Below are 21,306 nucleotides of genomic sequence, written 5' to 3'. Positions count from 1 at the left end.
CGATGAGGTGTCGGGTGAGGATCGCAGTCGCGTCGGTGTGACCGGCGGCGACCCACCTTCCGGGAACACTGAGGCAACATGGGAAACTACTGGAGATAGAACAAGAGCTGCTAACTTCAGGGAGAGTGTTGAAGGTTGAGTCTGAGTTTTGAAAATGACTTCGAGCGCAAGCTGGAAAATGTTACTGTGCATCTACCAAGAGGCAGCTACAACCTGTCATGGTGACATAAATAAAGTAAATATTTGCATATGAACCTTATGGCACTGGATGGATTTAACTAAAATGTTTCATATTTTGTTTTTTGTGAGTTCTTGTGCAGAAAATCTTTTATAACCATTTTGAAACTTGAAACGTGTCCAGCAGTTGTTAATGTGTAGTTTGTTTTACACATCAACATAAATAACAGCAATAAAAACAGAGGGGGTTGTGTTCTTACTTCATCTCCAGGACCTCCTCCAGGTGCTTCCGCCTCTCGGCCCGCAGGGCGGTCAGGTGACCTTCCTTCTCAGCCAGTGAGAGCTGAGTCGATGACAGCTTGGCTTTCATCACCTCCAGTTCCTGTTTCACCTTCTCCATAGCAACCAGCAGGTCCTCCACCTGACACACACACACACACACACACACACACACACACACACACACACACACACACACACACACACACACACACACACACACACACACATTGTACCACATTATTTTCCCACACACAGTCTAAATCTTTTTTGTCCTTCAGCTTTTACTGTTTTTTTCTTTACATAGATATGGTTGGTCTTTATGTCTGCGTGTATGTGTATGTGTGTTTGTGTTTTTCATAATTTCTTTGTACATGAAATGCTGCAGAACATCAAACGTGTTGTTTTTTCTCCTTGTTTTCTTTTTCTCTCTCTCTTTCACTTTATGTGTCCCTCTCTCTCTCTGGGTGTATATCAGTGTGTCAGTTTGATGTCTGTGAGGTCTGAGAGTGTCCAGGTCACTACATATTTCTCTCTCTCTCTCTCTCTCTCCCTCTGGATACTATATGTACTACCTCTCCGTCTCTGAAGTGTTGCAGAACAAAGGAAGAAAAGCAACATCAAAACCAAACACAAAAGAAAAAGAAGTAAGAACTGAAAAACAAAAACATTTATTTCAATTCCACCTAAATATAGAATATAAAAACCCTGAGGACGAGCTGAAGCTGAAGCTGAAAAGCGGCTCCAGTTAAGAGAAAAGTGCGGACAAAGACAAAATAAAAGTCTTGCCATGTGAACAAAACCTCCATTGAGTGAATCCAGGACTCTAATGAAGCTGCAAGGTGGAAGATCTTTATTCTATGGATGGATTTCTGCTGTTTCTTTCCACTTTAATCTTGTTCCAAGACTTCTGCTTCCCCATGCTGTCAGGGCTGCTTTCATCAATCCTCATGTCACATGTGGCCAATTAAAGTTATGCTCTGTTCCTCAAACCAACTGGTTGTTGGATGCAGCGCCGCCATGATCTTCAGGTTGTTGTGGGAGATAATAGAGACGTCACACACTGTGTCTATTATAAACTTGCCCCATCTTGTGGATTTGACCAAGCCACAGCTGGTACAGAGGAATGTACAGTGTGTTCACTAAACAGAACAAAAGACACTGTATTTACATTAACTTTATATATCTTGCTGTTCACTAAAATCAAAATGTGACACAGTGAAGTGAAAAAACGCTGAATGGCGAAGACGTGAGTGACTAATGACATGTAGTAAAAGGCAGGTGAGTGCGGTCTGTGATGACTGATTGTTACCTTTGACCACCTAAAGCCGGCTGTGGTGAACTCATGCAGTGGAATGTGAGAGAGCTGCATCCAGGAAGAACAGAGAGAGAGAGAGATGGGAGAAAAGAGCAAAAAGGCAAGGGGACGGAGAGAGCGAGGGGGGAGAACAAAGGGATAGAAAATAAGGGGCAAGTGAGAGTATGAAAGAAAATAAAAGGGAAAAGAAGGAGTATAGAAAAGTGAAAAGACCAAAGAAGGATAAAAGGTGAACAAGAGGTGAGAGGGAAGGATGGATAAGAAAGTATAAACGAGTGAAAGAGGACAATATCAAAGCAGTGGAAGGAAGGAAAAGAGGTTACAAGTAAAGGTGGTAAGAGGAGGGGACATGACAGGGAGAGATACGATTAAAGCCACAAACATACAAGGAGGAAAAGCAGAGGAAAAGAGAGAGAAGGAAAGAGAAAAGTTGTAAAAGCGCTCAAGTGAAAAAATAAACTGCACAGCAGAAAAGGGAAAGACTGAGGAAGCAAGAGACACAAATGCTAAGAACATGAAAGAGAACCAGATAAAAGAAAGCGCAGACAGAGCGTAGTAAGTAGTACTGAGCAGTCAGAAACACAGGCAGAGTTAAAAATGCAATTCAGACAAGACAGGAGGAGGAGAGAGTAAGGGAGGAGAGGAGAGGAGAGGAGAGGAGAGGAGAGGAGAGGAGAGGAGAGGAGAGGAGAGGAGAGGAGAGGAGAGGAGAGGAGAGGAGAGGAGAGGCCTTTGGCCGACATCAGAGATGCAGGGCTTGAAGGATGGAGGGATGCAGGGAGAGGCGAGGAGTGACAAGGCCCAGCTGGAAAAGAGGGAGTTGGAGGACAGGAGGACAGGAACCCCTTCAGTCTTCTCAGTGTTTGTGTTTGCGTGAGTTCACCATTTATTTCAAGCGAAAGAAAAGGAAGAAAGACGAAGGTGCACTGGGTTCAAGAATTAAAATTGTCTGGTTAATAAAAGACGGAAAGCTGGAGACGAGAGCGTCTGTCTTTAGTTTGGTCTCTGAGGAGACAGATGGCATGTGTCATACTGTTGACTCACTTTTCACTGTCTCTCTCACACACACACACACACACACACACACACCTTTGTCCAGTGGTCACCCATACACTTGTGACTCACGTCTAGCAGAATAGATTAAGCATATTTTCTTGTGGTCAACCGTTTTTACCGTACGAACTGCACAGTTACAGTCACAGTGACACCCACACACACACGTGCAGAGGTTGTCAATATATGGCTGTACATGAACAGTGTGTTTATGTGTGTCTACCAATATTTAGTAATGGCACGTGTTTGTGCCTGGCTTGGCTGCATTTGCATGTGTGTGAGTGTGTGTGCCAGCAGCGCTATAATAAGCAGTGTGTGTGCCTTTGAACAGGCCGTCCTCATTAAGGGAGGAAATTGTCTCTCCTTCTGTCATCATTTTATAAATCATTATGTGAAAGGTTAATTGCAGTGACGCAGTTGTTAAGACAGGGACACAAAAATATTTATTTACAATTTACTTGTGTATATAGAGACACGTTTCCAGTTAGAAAACCAAAGTGGCGTCCATCTGGCTCCGGCTGAATGCTATGTTGTGCTGCGTCGGCGCACTGTTTAAATAGCAGTTAGCACTTCTTTCCGCCATGCTTGTGTGTCTGGAGAAATATGTGTATGTATGTGGAACGCTGTCTTGTGTGTTACTATCCAGCCTGAGTGTACACGTGTATATATGTGTGTGTGTGTGTGTGTGTGTTGAAAGGCTGAGTTAGTGTTGTTGATGTTGGGTGAGGACCGCGCTGAGCGTTTGGCTGCCACCGCCGCTCCTTCACCACACGCTGACGTTCCTGCTCCTTCCTCCTCCAGTGAAGCGTCTGAAGGCGAGGACGCTCTCCAGCACCCTGTCCCGGCCTAAATGGCTTCTATTCTGTCTAATTAAAGCTGCCACTTCTCCCATTTTGAACCGTTTCAATATAAATCGCTGCCAAACTCAATGCGAAAGCTTGGCATAAATGACTCCAAACAAATTAAACCACAGCATCAACTTCGGCGTAAACATGTTGGATGTGACTTTTTCATCTTAACTTCACTTGTTTCAATCTTCAATGTTGCGAACACTCAAGAGCCTCAGGCCTGTTTGCTCTGAAAGAGGCCCCGACTGCAGCTAAGGACTTAGGCCACTCTTCCTCTTAGTAATAAAAATGTTTTTAATTCCCCTCTTTTCTTAGAAGCCCCCAGATGTAATGGACCTATATGTATATATTTGCCACATAGCCCATCATAATGTACTAATCTTTTTCTTTTTCATTTTACATAACTGCAAAACGTAAATGTTTGTCTGTTTTTTTCTTGTTACCATGTCTGTTTTGTATTTCGTGCACAGTCCCTTTATGTTGAGCTGTTAATTCTTCGTGAAATAGACAATAAAAATATACAAAATAAAATAAAATAAAATAAATGTTTTCTTTACATACAATATAATATACAACATGCATATTCCCCTGATTGCCTGAACCTGTCATTATTCAAATTCAAAATGCTCTTTCTTTTCAGTTGCATCATCTCATCAAAAGAAAAAATCCGACCTATCAAGAGCGTCGTTTTAATCGTGTTTCCTGTGCTACTTAGCATCTCTGGAAACTTCAGGAGCTTGACTAGAATTTGAAATGCAGCTTTGAGAGATTAATAAAGCGTTTGTTTGAACACGGAGCTGGAGAAGCTAAATCTGTCTCGTAAGGCTTGTTTCACCTTTTTACGCAGAGCGGCCTGTCTCCGTCTGTCCATCACGTCCCGTTCATGCACTTCATCCCTCTTGTTTGTCTTTGCTCACGTTCGGCCTGTCTGGAACTTATTCCGCTGTGGAGCTCGCTAACATTTACCCGGAGACTTGAGAGTGTCAGCGAAAATACCTCAAAAGTCAAACATCTGTTTGCATGCCTGTCTTCACATCACGTGTCTGTCCAGAGGTTGTCTGCTAACTAAGTAAAGGCCAGAGAGGACGTCCAACATTTAGAGGCAGTAATAACAATGGAGTCCAGCTGTTGTGCCAACATCTACAGCGGGCAGTGTTTTCTCAGAGCACTTTTCATCCTCACGGCCCACGCTGTTTTTTCCCACTTGTCAAAACCTATCCAGGCTCTGAGGAACATTTCCCATCTCTGCGGCCTTGTTAAGTCACTGGTGCCCAGGGGAACGACACACACACACACACAACTGGTCTGAGGTTGAATCCACTAAAACCTTCCCCTCTGAGTCTCCTTTAGCCCTGGTATGAGCATTAATACTGTCTGCATATAGATAAAACAGATCACAAACTGGAGCGGTCGGCCTGTTTGTGTGTTGCCGGTCGCCGAGGACAAAACACAAGCTGTTCCTTAAATAGAGATGTATTTACCTCTCCCCCAAATGAGGAGTGACTGGGCAAACACACGTACAGAGCCACACCTGAATGAGCTCAGCTGGCACGGGGGCACGATGCGTGTTGCCGCTGCCATTAGCCACTTTTGGCAGAGCGGTGTTTAACTATGGCAGTAAGAGTTTTTATGTCGCCGCAGAGATGTTTGTCTGCGTGTGTTTTCTTGTATGTTTGTAGCTCTAACTGTCCCGCAAAGGCAGAAACTGGAGGAAATCCTCAGAGGTGAGGACAGCTCCGTGTTTGTGTGCAGGTTAATAACTGATAGGGGTTGAGATAAGGAGAGGTTTGGTTCAGACATTAATTGTTTGGGGGGAGATCGGGATCATAAACATGAAGTTTGTGTGTTTATGAGAGAGAGAGGGAGAGAGAGGGGGAGAGGGGGAGTACCTGTTTCTCAGACTGTGTGCGTGCTTGCTCCTCCTGGGCGAGCACCACCTCCCTCTCTGCTGTGATCTGAACGCTCTCCCTCAGCGCCTCCTCCAGCTCCTCGATGCGATCCTCCTTCTGACGGAGGGAGTCCTGTGGAGAGAAGAGAAAGTATGCGATGTCTAAGTGTGGGGAGTTGAGATTATGAGTTGATTAGCCCAGAATGTTTTAAGGATTAAGCCAACAAAAACAAAAAGTGTAGGTTATTGAGTCATAAACAAAGTACTGGACCGGAGGGGGATTATGAGGGTCTGAAGGTTATGGAGACATTTCACCCACAACCATGAAATTCATGGGGTTCACTAGAGTCAGTAAGCTCTATCCTCTCGAGACCATGAATGTCTGTATAAATCTTTATGGTAATCCATCCACAAGTTGTTGCGATAATTCAGTCCGGACCAACAGCACAATGCCAAAAACATGTTCCAACCTCTGAAGTGCTTAGATACAGTAATGTTATGTTTTATATTGATAAAAAAAATGATCACGTTTGTGCTGTTGATTAGATAAAACAACCTGTTTTTGACTATTTTCTGATATTTCATCGAACAATCGTGATCAATAATTAGATTAGATACTAAAGCATCTCTAATTTTTGTTTTTTATCTCATGGGACAGAGAAAAAAAACATTTAACTTGAGTTGTATACAATAGTTGCCAGAAAAGCATTTGTCTAACTCGTATACAGCAGCTCTTCCATCTGATATCCACTGTATCTGACAGAGTGTGCTCTCAGTTTCCCGTAACAGCCGCTTCCCCTGTCACATCTTGCTTTACATGTCCCCTGACTCAAAACCCTGAACGCTCCTCATTCCAGCCCTGCTGCTCCCTGCAACTGGAATAAGCTGCAAAAAAAAGACTCACAAATTAGACAATCTGATCTCCATCTGCCTCCGAGGACTCAGGAAATCACACATGAAGCTGTTTTTAAGTAAAATGACTGCATGAACTTCCTGCCAATTCCTCATAAAAAGAGCTATTTTCCTCCTGCCAGGCAATTGACTGACTTTGGTGGTTACATTAGAACAGAATGAATAGCTGATGGAGACCAGGTGGGACACAGAGGATGAGACATTACAGTGGCCATGAAGAAACTCTCCAGAGCATCTCCAGCACATGTGCAGCGTATCTCTGTCCTGCAACAGATCCAACATTACTTGGTGTCTAAGTATGCAGACTGAGATGAGATTTAATTGAATTAAAGCTTCTTATTGTATTGAATTGGGCTGAATTTACGGCCTGAATTATAAACTCACATTCCATGTACAGTCTTCAGTGCTGGTTAAACTATGCGGAGTAGCTCAGGACTGACACACACACTAGTTATGGTTGTGACCGCTGCGGTCTCATAAGTCTGAGTGACTCACATAGCTATCAGCTCATCCCCTAACCACACACATATGCACAAACGACAAGCTCCAACCTCCTTAAACCAATGATCAATCATAGCTAGAGGGAGCATATGCTTATTCACACAAACACACACACACATACGTACACACGCAGAAAGTGTTTTCATCTGCCTCTAATCAGAGAGGCCACTGAGATTAACGATTACTGGAAAGGGAGAGGGAGGGGGGGAAAGAGGAGGACGGATGAGGAAAAGAGAAAGAAAAGAGAGTCAGACAAAGTTGAAGGGAAATTCAGGGTGAAAAGGGTGAAATTAAAGGTGGGGATGGATGAAGAGGTGAAAGAAAAACCTGTAATCTGAGGAAATATGTGGCAAACCGCAGTCACAAATCATCACCGCGCACGTCACTGTTCATCTTGTGGTCACTTGACGCCTGAGCAGAAAATTAGCAGATGCTCTCTCCCACCCACAGGAAGCGTTTAAAGCCCACAACATTCACTTCATAGCTGAGTGTTTCTCCTCCAATCACCTTCTCCTCCTCATTCTATCAACCTTTTCTCCCCCTCACCGTTTATTGTCTCCTCTCCATCTTCCGCCCCGCTCTCCCTGTCAGTCATCCTCTTCACTTACCCGCTCTCACACACTCCCTGAGCGAGAGCTGCAGTGCATGTATGTGTGTGTGAGTGAGTGTGTTTGACATTGCCTCAGGCTGCTCCCTGTCATTATTGTCACCTTACGATGAAGCATTGTTGTCATAGCAGACAATATTCAAGGTAGGACATCGAGAGTGAGGAGAGAAACTTTTTCCCTCTCACTTTTTTTTACCCTCTTATTTCGCCCCTCCTCCTTCCCATAGCTCCTTCCTCCCTCCTCTTCTTCCCTCCTCTTCCTCCCTCCGTACCTTAAACTGCTGGGAGCTTTCGTTGAGATTGTCCTCTCTCTTCTTGGCCTCCTCCATCATTTGAGCGTTCCTGCTTTTCTCCAGTTGCTCCTTGTGTTTCATGTTAGCCACCTTCTTCGACTGGTCCTTCATCTGCCTGCATATACACACACACAAAATCCACAATCAAAGTCAAAGCATCACTACTATAAATATGTATGACAGATGTCAACAGAAGGCAGGGGATAACTGCACAGACAGGGGAACAGCTTTACAAATGCAAAACGGCAGCTGGTGAAAATCTCTGATCAGAGTTCATCAAAACTAATCATTTAATATTAAAAAAATACACAACAAGTTAATATCGATTGAAACCACAACATCATCGGCATAAAAACATTCAAATGTGAAAATATTTCAACTCAAAGAATCAAAGTCAATTTGAAATGGACCTATATGTTTTTTGTGAATGAAATATGTCCAATCAATATACAGATATGTCAATAACACCGGCTACTGTAGATGTCCAAGATGATCATACAAGTGAAAAGTCCCTGATTTGAGGTCAGCCAGGGACTTCTGTTGCAAGTCCACCTCTACTCTGTCTTTCATAATTTCCTACCAAGTCAGTGCTTTCAGGAAAAAAGGCAAAGCTGCGGGAGAAATCCTTGAATAAGCCAACCTAAAGAGGACTATTACTGGCTTTCCTCCTTCTCTTTCATGCTATATCTAAAGACCAGATCCAACACAATCCTCAAACCTCACATTGCAAAACCTAAAGGCTGTATTTTCCCCAGCAGCGACACTGCATTGAGGAGAATTTCAGGTTTCTTTTTTTTTCTTTTTTTCTGAGGAAAAAGTTTGTGAAGCGTACCAGGTTCATCCTTCATCCTCTCACAGCGCTTGAGAAACCACCTCTGACTGCAAAAAATCTGCCACAGTGACACCAGATGCACACACACACACACACACACACACACACACACACACACACACACACACACTGCAATAAAGCGAATGCACCAGTATTTACAATGCTGGCAGCTCCTAAGTGCAGCTGACATTTAATATATCGAGTCAAACCGTCATATTCGTAACACGTTGAGGACACAGTGCCTGTTTGTTCCATTACAATGATGCTACAAGACACTGCGATTAACTATTCTGCACAATACGGCGCAGAAATGAAATCCCTCTGGGCCAATATAATGTAAAGATCAGTGAGTGAATTCAATGAAAAGCCATGAATCAATGAGGAGATGACATTTCAGAATTCCTCCGCAGTGGGAAGTATGAGGATCTTTTCAGAGAGGGATTACTGGGTGTCGGGAAGCAGGAGTCTAAAATCATCATCTGGGGAAAGAAGCAGCGAGAGAGCGAGAATAAAAGAGGGGGAGAGAAAGAAGGAGAGAGAGAGCGATTCCTCATGGGAGCGGAGGGGTTGCGGGATGGAGAGAGGGTTTAATCCCGGTTTAAGCCGTCTGGAGGCCATTGTGGCTCTGTCACAGACCTATCAGCTAACACGGCAGCTTGACTCGATCACGATCTTTCATACCTTCCATGAACACACACAGATGTGGACTAACCCGAGCTAATGCCAGCGAGGTTTAACAACGTCTACTGAATGATGACACAAAACGAAAAAAATAAGTCAAACACAAAGGATGAATGTGCAAGCACAACACACGCCCACATCTGCGTACACAGGCGGCCGTCCAACAAAGACACTTGCAAGACAAAACTAAGCCGCTGACTAACCCATTAGAAATTAATCAAACTCAATAAGTCTCTTTTCCCCCTCTGCATGTGTCCACCAGTCTTTTGTATGTTTGCATTTTTCGACCATGTGCACAGTCTCTCCGCTCGCGCTGCGCAAATGTTTATGTGCGTGCGTGCGTTCCTGTTGTCATAACTTTTTACAGGCTCTCAGATAAATCTATTTTCTCCACTTCCATCTCTACAGCTGCCAGTAAAAGACCTCCAGTGATGGGAATCCGCAGCGAGCGGCGTCTCACACCAGCAGCAAAACATGTGCACTCATGGGAAATCATCTTTACGAGCCATGCGCAGCATATTCTGTTTCCGAAGGTGTAAACAGGTTCTAATCGTCACATGATGTTTGACCTTTGTCTCTTCTCCGCAAAGCTCTGAACTTAACTCGATTCCTCCCATCTCACACGTTATTCTATTTCCACTTCTTTTGAGTTGAAACCCCTGTGTGAATTCATAAGAGAATACAGTTTATTTGTTTACACCTAGAGTGATATACATATTCTGCAGTGTAAATATTTAATGACGGCACTTTTTTTCTTTTTTAACATCTTTTGAGTCTCTTCAAGCTCCAACTACCTGCTACACTAACCTAAAATAATGGGAGTAATCCATCAAATGGCTTTTACATCAGTATCACTGCCAGAAAAGTTGAGAAATGATATTGGCAGAGGATGGGAAAATAAAATCCTCTATGTGTTTGCTAAAAGGTCCAGGGGGCCCAATTGCAACCCGTCCAGAGAAACTTGGGAAGCCGGAGTAGAAACTGAAATGTGACGACGAAGCCAAAGCAGCACCTGGCCTGTTCAAAAGCTCACAAAATAATAACCTGAGCTGCCTGTGTGTGTGTGTGTGTGCAGGTTTCACTTGTATTATTTTTGTGTGCATCGTTTAAGGGCCTCCATGTGCAGCATATTGCATCAGTGAAACAGGAATGCAAATGAAGTAAGCATGGAGGGGGGTTTTTGGTTTCCTCTGATTTCAGTTTGCACCCTGCATGTGGGATCCAGTTATTTGAATATTTGGGATCAATTTTAGAGCTATACGCCCTGTGTGAGTGTGTAACAGGTCATAAACAGGCAGGAATGTTCCTATTGGAGGATTTCCAGGAAGCTTCAACCATCTGGTTAGCTCTCTGAGGTTTCCCCACTTCATGCTACATTTACTCTATGTATGTGAGTGTATGCACATGAGGAATAGACTCCGAGATTGCGATGTTTCCTATTGACTCAACAGCGAGGTCCCACTCACACTCTCCGTCTTTCTCCTTGCCCTTTCGCTAATGCTGAACACTTGTTTTGCTCCAGCCTCACTTGTTTGCCTGTATCACTTTTCAGCACGCAGATCATTTGCATGGGTAACTATCGCGCATTTGCATCAGACCGCAGCGAGTTCCTCCTCATCCTCCCTCCGCTTATTTGGAAATTTCTTGCTCTCCCAAACCAACGCTGCTATTTCCCTCCGCTTATTTGCCATTTTTTTACACGCTGCATTATAATTACTTGCATGAAAGCGACTGTTTATTTGCGTCAAGCCAAAGCATCAGGACGGATGTTCTTCTCCTCACTGCTCCGCTTCCTCCGAAATCCACACCCTCTCCAAATGCAACATTACCCTTTCCCTCGGATAAAATATTTTCATCGGACCATGGACCATTTCGTCCTTTCCTCTCACTGATTCCTGCCTCTCCCTCTTTTGTCACTTCCATCTCCTGTGCTTTCCCTCTGACCGCTCTTCCCCTCTCTAAAAAAAACTAAACAGGGATCACAGATGAGCAAAGCGAGAACAGCCAAACAAACACTTTTTTTTGGCTGTATGGTTCTGTTCTCTGCATATATCCTGTCTGTGTTCGCTTGTAAGTCCATCTTCATATGTTAAACATGAAGAAATCTATCAACATATGTATTGTATGATACAATTTATCTTTAAGGCTACAACTTATATGGCAATTATTATTTATTGCTGTGTATTAAGCGATTGATTTATCAATTTCTCTATAAAAAGAACAGTTTCCAGGTGCCCAAAGTGATTTCTTCAATAGATTCAAGGTAAAAAACCAGCACATTAAATAAAGAAAATGATACAGGACGTCATGCATCATATGTGAGAAGCTGAAGACAGAAGAATGATCTTTCTGTTGATCGACTAATTGTTTCTTTTGATCAGAGTTCCTCTGAAACACTGTTATAGTACACACTCATCTGTCTAGTCCTTTGAAAATAAAAGACAGTGAACTCTTGAACCTAATTCCTTCACATTCATAGCACATATTCATCCTGACAGAGTTTGACAAGACATTAATTCAAATAGATATATTCTACATGTTCTACACATCATGCACTACCTCATAATTTATCCTGTGATATCTTCTACACTTTTATATCTGCACTAACAGTGGGATGTTGACTTTGAGGCTGAAGCCTGTGGGTTTGTCATGATTACGATTCTACGACATTAAATGCATCATTATGTCAAATAAATAGATTTCATTCTCTGTCTTCTTTATCTCATCCTCATGTGGAACAGGCAGGAGACCGGAGTTTCCCTGCTTCAGTATCAGATGAAGATTGGTTCTGTGTTATTATGTAACTGTGATGCTGTGACGCAAGTTCAGATTCTTCACCAATACATCGTGTGGCATCGTGACCCCGGCTTTCCACTTCCCCTCCTCGCGGTCCTGACCAACAAACCGGATGTAACTTGAACACAGTTTTCATTTTACACATTTAATTAAACACTAAAACACTTTGATTGCGCAAGGAGCAGGAGTTGCTGGTTGAACTCGGTGGCTCTGCTCAGCGGAAGGCTCGGCTCCATTTGAAGTTGTTTTAATATGTAAAATACTTCCTTCTCTCTCCCTCTGAAATCACTTTCAACAACTGCTGCAAACCGCTGGAGGAGGCGGAATCACCAGAGAGTTCACTTCACCCACAGCGCTGTAAACACGACATACTAATGTGCAGCGAAACCACATCTGCACACACAGGGCACACATACACAATCATGCACTCTTTGACACGCAGGATAAATGGACATGAAGGCACAAATTTACCGAAAATGTGCCGATAGGACACACACACACACACACACACACACACACAGGGACGATGCCCGACTCCCAACACAACCTGCTTTGTATTAGATCAAATCTCTGGACCGGACCACACACACATTTTTTTTTTAAAGCACACACACATTTGTGCACAAAACATCACATGCATCCATTTTTCACACAGAAATACACACATGTAAACACTGTGGCAGATACTGTAAACATATATTATGTGCTAATGTAAACACACTCTAACATACTTGTTGACAGCGACAAGTATGTTAGTGTGTTTGATTTTCCTATATTTTGCAAAACCCACAAAAATATCCTCATATACTGACCAACATAGACATATACACAAACATAGAATAGCCTTCATTAAAGCTTCATAAGTAAAAAAGAAAACAGCAAACACTGCTCGCAACTCCTGGTAAAAAACACACACACAAACACATACATACACACACAATCTCATAAACTTCAGTAAACATCAAACTCTCCCAAAAAAAGAGAAAAACTTTTTAGCCTCTCTCATTAGTATGCTGCTGATATTCAGGGACCCACATTAAGGTAATATTAATATTACATTTGGAGACCTGTATAAATATTTGATCAGAAATGCTCGGGGGCCTCATGTATGTTTACTGCACATAGTTCACCCAACATTAACATCAAGGATTTCCTTTTAACTATTCGGAATTCAGTATTTCCTTTGAAAATACAGGAAATATTGGTTTGGTTTACTAAGCCTGTAAAAACTATAAAACATAAGAAAAAAAAAAATCATCAAAAACATAATAGTTTAGTCTTGCCCACTGCTGATGGGGAAGAAAAACTTACAGTACAAGGAGGACGTTTCTGAGGAGTAAAGAAAGAAATGCTTAATTTATGATTTGCAGAATGACTGTAGGAAATCCCTCAGGCAGACCAGTGAATTTGTGGGGTAAATAAGGAGCTGAGGCCTGTCTGTGTGTGTATATAAACCACCACTGTATGGGTTACTCCAAACTAGCTGTAAAAATACTGTGATAAAACTGCAGACAGAATGAAATATCTTTCTTAACTGCATCTGTCCTTATGAAAATAAATCAGATTTAGGGGATATATCCACACTTCAGAACTAACAATGCACTGGACTGAAAGTGTTTAGATAATAGTAACAGTGTAAGCATGTGACAGCGAGCTGGGGTTGTTGTTGGCACCGTCTTTGTTGAACATGGAGAACGATAAAGTCCCGGAGTTAAACACTGACACTCTGTTCTTCAGCCTCATATTCGTCTTCTGATTTGATTTCCAGATTACAGTCAACAGCACAGGAAGACCATCATCACGTCTGGATGCTGACAGTACACTGTTATATGCATCACATACGGTGGGTGGCGTTCCTTTAATGATCGGCTCGAAAAACACTCGACGTGTGACTTTTTCTGATTCTGAAGGAATTGATAACACGTTTACATCTGTTTTGAGTCCACATCTGTAAAAAACCGTGGATTTTAATAATCTTACAGCTTCGCCTGATGATTATTTTCATTACTGATTATGCTCTGGTTTACTTTCTGATTAAATTGTGGGTCAATAAAATATCAAAATATAAAAGAAATTGCTCAAAGATTGAGGTGACGTACTGTTTAGCTTGTTTTACTGTCCTCACTGCAAATATATTCAGTAGCTTTAAATCCTCACATTTGAAAAGTTGCACCCTGGGAACTTGTCTGGCAGTTCTGCTTGAGAAGTTATGAATTAATCAATAATCAATCTGGCTGTTGATGAATTTTTCTGTAAGTCGCTTAATTGACTAGTGGCTGCAGATCCAGAATGACTACAGATCACAAAATCTAATTTGCCTCCAAGTCACAGCTGCACATTTACTTGTCTGTAAATGAGTTTTTGTCCAACAAAAGTAACAGATTTGTTAACAGAGAGCCGACTGAACATTTAAACACAGTTAAAGCTTACAATATTTTCTGATTTGTTATAAAAATGTTGTTTTATGATCATCTACGTATTTCATCAGTTTTGTCAAATGTTCAGCATCAGAAAGCTGTTTGTAGCCGAGTAACCAATTTAATATTTGTCTGCATGTTGTATTCTAAAAACCTTCAGGCTGCATTTGTTACTCTGTTGAATTAAAGCAACAAACACAAAATGTTAATATGATAATACTAAGAAGCAGAATAATATTACTAATCAAAATTGTAAGAAAAATAATGTTTTTCATTTCCCCTCCACCCAATGTGTGTGTGTGTGTGTATGTGTGTGTGTCAGAGCGTGTGCAGGTATTTTTACTAGATAACTCTCAGTAGTCATCATATTGTTTTCACTCATTAGCTTGCAAATTCCTCCTAGCACGTGTGTTTGTGTGTGTGGAAGACAGAAAAAAACCAACATGCACTGTCTGTTGTACCGCACTAGTGTGTCTGTGTGCGTCTGCTTGTTGTCACCAATTAGCTGACAAATCCATGCACAGCCTCAATGCTCAGAGTCATACACAGGACCTCAAAGGGATCACACACACACGCGCGCACACACAAACACACACGCGAAAGAAACAATGCAATTCCTTTTTAAGCTACAGAAACCTTGATGTCTGACACTTGGCAGTGGATGAGGAGTTCCTTAGCTCAAGATCAAAACAACCAGAAAAAAAAGACAGGACGAGGGGAAAAAAACACAAAAAAAGGACAGAAGAAGAAAAAGAAGTTTTCTGTCGTCTACCAGACAGCAAGGCAATGCTAACTTTTTCTTTTGTTTCTTTCCCCCTCTAGAGTTGAATCACAAAACACCAGAACAACAGCAGTGAAAAAGGCTGACAAGACGGCAGGGGAACAGTGCCTCTAGAAGTTAAAAAGGAGAGGACGAGCAAAGACAGTCGGCACTGGGGAGACGAAGACCTTTAGAGCAGAGCGGAGCGCACAAAACACTCCGACCACCACATTTATGCAGGAAACAGAAGGAAGAGGTGGTTATTATGTGGTCGATCACAATGCGTAGGTCAGAGAAATTTCAATATGACTTTGATATGTCTGTTAAAAAAACAACCAAAGTCAGACTTTGGGTATTCGCATGCTGAAATCTCATTACAGAGTCGCTGTCTGAGCACAGATAATAGATATGTAAAAGTCAGAAAAAGACGAGAGTTTTCAAACTTGCGATGTGGACAAAGCAAATGACGCCATGCTGAAATAAATAGTTATGAAACATTAACTTTTTCTGAGACTTTCCCCGGTCCTTAAATATAACACCATAGCTAGAAGACAGGTAGCAGAAATCCTAATATTTAAAGATGCTGCTAATCAGAATTTACAACCTTAGGACAGAACAAAGCTAGCTGTTCCTCCGCCTTTCCGTCTTTATGCTAAACTCGCCACCAAATGTATCCTCTAAATTTGAGAATGGCATCATCTTTTTTCTTCTAATTCTTAATAAAAACACCAATAAACTTACTTCCCAAAATGTAAAACTATTCCTCTAAAAGCCCAAGACAATATGTTAATGGTCTAATTGCTGAGGTCATGACAATTTTGAGAGCTAAACACAGGGTAATAGACCAGAGAAGATTGTGAAATCTGAGTTGAACAGTGTAAAAAGTTCACCACAACTTGAGCTGAATCCCAGTCCATCTCAAACTGCTTAACAAAAGTAGTGACAGGAACAAAATGTGCTGTGATTTCTCTGGAAGAGCCACAAAGACAGAAACCCAACAGAAGTAAGGAGACCCCTGAGCAAAAGTTCACAGACGTCCAAGTTAATAATGACGATGCTCCGTTACAACGTTTTTGCTTGTTTGCTGTGGTCGTCTCAAATTTGAAGTTATTAAACTTAGCGGTGGCACTGAAGTTCAGACTGCCAGTGTCGTGATGAGGCTAGCAGAGAGTCATAATGGAGAGTGAAACGGAAGAGACAATAATGTTTCCTCTTCAAAGAGGCAGCGATGTGACAGAGAAAGAGAGCAGAGGGAAAGTCAAGGTGTCTTCTTCAAAGACAGACAGACATGATGAGAATGATTAAAAACAGGGTTTATGACAGAATGAAGGAGATGAGAGAGTGTCTCGATGCAAGGACAAGCAGTATGACAATGAAGGAGAGAGATGAGAGAGACAGTGACGGAAGAAGAAAAATAGGCATGCAGTACTAACCTTGAGGCAAGACTGGGTAGAGCAGGAGAGAGTGTTGCATTGTAAAGATAAAAGAGAGGGGGAGAGAGAGACAGAGAAGGAGAGGGAAAGGTGAGAGGGGAGACAGGAGTCGAGTGTTAGGTTAGCCGGCTTGATCAGTCTTCAAAGAGGAAAGAGATGAGAGACAGACAGACAGACAGGGAAGGGGTGAGGAGAAACAGCAGGCGGACAGGAAGACAGGCATGACCAGGCAAACAGCTGGGCAGGCAGAGAGACAGACAGACAGACAGACAGACAGACAGACAGACAGACAGACAGACAGACAGACAGACAGACAGACAGACAGACAGACAGACAGACAGACAGACAGGTCAAATGCAGGTATTCCCTGTTTTCAGTCCAGTCACCAGACGCCTCCTCACCTCACGCGACCTCTGCAAACTTGACCTCAACGAGCGCTTCAGGGCACAGACGCAATCACGGACCATAGAGAAGTGAGCAATTAGCCAATCAAAGCAGAAGCAAGGAGAGCGTGCTCAGTATGAATTACTTCTTCTTCGGCGGTTTTGGATATTGCAGACGACTTGGTTTTGCTGCCCACTGGGGCCACATGAGCTGAGTTGTGGAAAAGTGTCTCCGCCGTTAAGCCAATATAGCATGCAAACATATAAAGATGGGAAATTCACTTCCTGGTACTGGTTGACCTCAAACGTACAGTATATACCCCCCCCCCCCCCTCCACCCCCCACCCTCAATCACTCCTCGTGTGTTGGGTCAACCTGGCAAAGCCTAAACTCCAGGGTGAGCTCTTGCCTGGGAACGCACACTAACAACGGCGTGCCAGAAACAAATTGTCCATTACAGAACAATATAACACGCAATAAACTTCTCTAATTTCCCATTACTCTGGTTTATACTCCACATATCTCCAAACCTCCTTCCTCCTTTTCCTCGCTATTTTTCCCTCTCCTGTCTTTTCTGTCAGTTTCATTTTTGTTTTCCTAGTTCCCCACCATGCTGCCTGTTCTTTTCTTTCTCTCTCCACGTCTCCACCCGTTATTGCAGTTCTGTCTTGCTTTTTTTTTTTCTCCCTCCACCACCAACACCGCCACCGCTGCCGCCGCCACCACCTACCTTTCCCTTTCCCTTTTCCTCTTTTCTTCCCCCTCTCTCTGTTTTCCACTCATCCATCCAAATCCTTTATTTTGGCCATCAGGGCAGATTTTCAGCTCCATTTCCCCTCAGTGTGAAGTCACTCAGTCTGCTCCAATTACCATCCTAGTTACTGAAATAAATAACCTGGTACCATTACAGCTGGATTTACACTAGAGAGGAAAGACAGAGGTTTGATTTTTACCCTTATTTAACCCACATCTGATCTTTTCATTAGCAGTGTTCCCGCTGCTCACTCCTAGCCTCGGGTTAGCCTCGGTGCCAAGCTAAGACTTGGCCATAGGCAAATGTATCCTCCCCTGACATACCTGTTAGCTCGAGGCTAACTCTTAAACTCACAGCAGGGTTCGGTAGACCTGGAATAAAGTCTGTGCTTGAACACTTGTATTGATCCTACAGAGTCAGCGCTTGCAGGTTGAAGAAAAACCTATGAAACATGGAAAGAACCTCTGTAGAAAAGCAGTATCAGAGCAACCACATGTCTCAGTGGTACCTTGACAGTGGGTAGTACGAAAAAATAAAGATAACACCAGTTAATGGCCTAACCATGAATCAGAAACCATATTTTACCAGACTAGACCTGTCATAATCAGAGACACTCAGTGTAGGAGGTTGGAGGGTGGACGTTCTTGTTAATTTTTCCCTTTTTTTAAATGTTGTTGAAACTTGCTGACTCACTTACTTAATGCTGTTGCACTGAGGGCAAAGCAGCAAATCATTAACTAACAAGATTATAAGTTATTTTTTTGGAGTCATAGGTTACATACCGGTACATATTTACCACTAATATTTGCTGACTTGAGTCCTAATATTAAATGTTTTCATGTAATGTTAAGCATGAAAAAATGCCATTTTAAATATTAGGAAAATATTATCAATATTAATATGTAAGCATGTGGTGCACTTGTTTTGAATCAAATTAGATGTGACTTCTGGAGCTAACATTAGCTAACAGGCTAACTAACCCTGTCAGCAATCATTTCAGATGTGATCAAATTTATAATCAATATCTAGAAGTAAAGCTGCAACATTTGTTCATCTGAGAACAGACAGCTTGACGGGCATGTAGCGACATGAGCTAAAGGCACTGCCAACAGTTAATTCTGCCCTTTTCATGACCATTTTAACCACAGTGAGTCACCCAGGGCTGAAGTTTTCCTCATCGCACATCTCACAGCCGAATGAAACCTAAATGAGAACATGTATAAAGCATCACATGCTTTATAAAATAACCTCCACAAACCACTTCCTTCACAGTAAAGAATATATATGTGTGTGCTTGGGTGTAAAAGGAGAGTTAAATTTCCTTGTCAAAATCTACTTAATCTCATTTCTCTATTATAGGATACAGTTCTCAAACATGCTGAACTAACTCTGAATTTAATACCTTCCCAGTTTCATGAGAGCAGCCTGCAAAGTTCAGATATTAAATATAAGTTGCTGAGAAGCCTTTATTTTATAGTTATCCACTGGGAGAGGGAGACATCTTTCTAACATGATGTAAGAAATCCCACATGTGCACCCATCTGCGCTTTTAAATGGTTATAAAGTTACATTACAATGTTATCCTCAAACTTAGCACCGCTGTAAATCTGCATCTGTGGCTACTGGCATACTAAATAACACACACATGCAGTTAAAATCCACCAGTTTTAAGTCAGCAGGTGCTGAATTATTAATAGTCTACTATTTCTACTGGCCAGACGGAGACACTGAGGAAATACTGAATCTCCCCAAAATCATTAACAACCATTAGTCTTGCAGTCAAACTACTAAACACACAGACAGACAGGGGGAGAGGCGGAGAGAGAGGGGGGAGAGTTTAGAGTGGGAGTGGATAGAGATCATGTCCAAGGAGGAAAATGAAGGAGAAGATTAAAGAGCCAGAGAGAGAGAGAGATGGTGCAGACAGACAGCATATTCAGAAATCAAAGGCATCGAGATGCACACAGACAGAGAGACAGATTTTCATAACCATAGAAAGATCTAACCCATCCAGCCCTCAAAGGCAAATTTACTCTCACCACTTCAACTGAAACACAACCCAGTTCAACCTCTTTGTAGACTTCACTTTTTTTTTTTGCGGCTCTTATGTGACTCTTGGCCATGAGATAACGACCTCTGACCTTCCTTAAGAGGGGGAGGTTTGTGAAAGAAGTTGCTTTATCTCCTGAGGCTCCCAATTTTATAGTCCTCTTCATAGAGATAGGTTCATAAACAAAACAGAGAGAAAGAAACAGATATTCGGGGAGACAGGTAAACACAGAGCCAGGCAGGCATGCAGGCAGACAGGTAATTAGATACAAACAGAAAGTTTAGACTGATAAGAGTAGTGAGCGAGGGAGATATAGTGTATATTAGCAGACATAAAGAGCTTAAGACAGACAGGTTGATCCAAAATTACACAAACAGGTAGAAAAGTAGTTAGAAACAAACATTTCATTCCTGTTATTTCAAAAGGAAATTAAAAGAAACAAAAAAAACTTTGTGAACTGTCCAGACTCCTAATGAAAGAAAAAGAGTGTGTTAAACTCTGCAAGTCAAGCATCCTCAGCTGAAAGTAAAACAAAAGTGCAGCGTGAAAACAGAGCCGCTAAATGAAAGAGTTGCATCATTGACAGGAACAGAGGCTCAAAGAGATTCAGGCGATACAGCAAAGACTCTGGTGCCAAACTCTGCCCTCATTTTACAAACTTTTGGGAGCAGTTTGGCTTGTCATACTGCAGAATAACAGACGACAAAAACTTCTGCTGATGGCACAGACGTGCAAGAGTACGACTAGGGCCGATTACTGGTATTTTTTCTTCTTTTTTTTCCAATCTGTGAACAGTCCAAATAAACTATAATGGAAGTCTAGCAAATACTGATCCAATGCTGCAACTCTCTGATGGTGATTATTAGTGAACATACTCAGCTATGTCCCATGTGGAAAAGGCTGTCAAAAGTAAATTCTATTGGAAAGTCACATTTATTTCTTTTTAATGTGATCCACTCGGTGAAAACAACCAACAGTTTTGATTATCCATCAGTGGTTTAACAAGTTAATTGTTTATCTATCAATTTCAGAAAATAGTGAGAAATTTCAGTTTAATTTCCCAAATCCAGCAGTGACATCGAATTGCTTCTTTTTATCAAATCTTTAGTAGAAAGTTATTTAGTTTAAAAAATGATTCATCAATTGTTATCAGCAGTTGACACATATAATCATTTCTAAAGGATTTGTATTTTCAAGAACTATACCCTAAGAGCATGCTTGTACATGCCATTATTAAAGCTTTAATATGATAAATTACAATATAAAGTTAGTAAAAGAACATTGTGAAGGTGAATATATGTGTCAAATGCACTCAGATGATATC

General features: G+C 42.0%; 1 protein-coding gene across 10 annotated transcripts in view; it reads right to left on the bottom strand.

The window, feature by feature from the left end:
* Window positions 1-21,306, bottom strand: part of LOC146962624 (ELKS/Rab6-interacting/CAST family member 1-like) — a 118,251-nt gene that overhangs the window by 50,922 nt on the left and 46,023 nt on the right. For 6 of the 10 annotated variants that reach the window (XR_015035105.1, XR_015035107.1, XM_085769580.1 and 3 more), the window contains 4 exons: window positions 16,796-16,807; window positions 7,856-7,991; window positions 5,565-5,696; window positions 438-598 (listed from right to left, as the gene is read on the bottom strand). Coding sequence is in view for 7 of the 10 variants with exons in the window: in XM_085769580.1 (XP_085625706.1) it covers window positions 438-598; window positions 5,565-5,696; window positions 7,856-7,991; window positions 16,796-16,807 (441 nt within the window). In the remaining 3 variants the exon portion in view is untranslated. The remainder of the gene's footprint in view (window positions 1-437; window positions 599-5,564; window positions 5,697-7,855; window positions 7,992-16,795; window positions 16,808-21,306) is intronic. The other 4 variants (XR_015035106.1, XM_085769581.1, XM_085769586.1 and 1 more) reach the window with 1 other exon arrangement.

This window comes from Trachurus japonicus, chromosome 23, assembly GCF_045865225.1.
Source record: "Trachurus japonicus isolate A0001 chromosome 23, Traja_1.0".
NCBI classification, from domain to species: Eukaryota; Metazoa; Chordata; class Actinopteri; order Carangiformes; family Carangidae; genus Trachurus; species Trachurus japonicus.
This window is presented reverse-complemented; position numbering and strand designations above follow the sequence as displayed.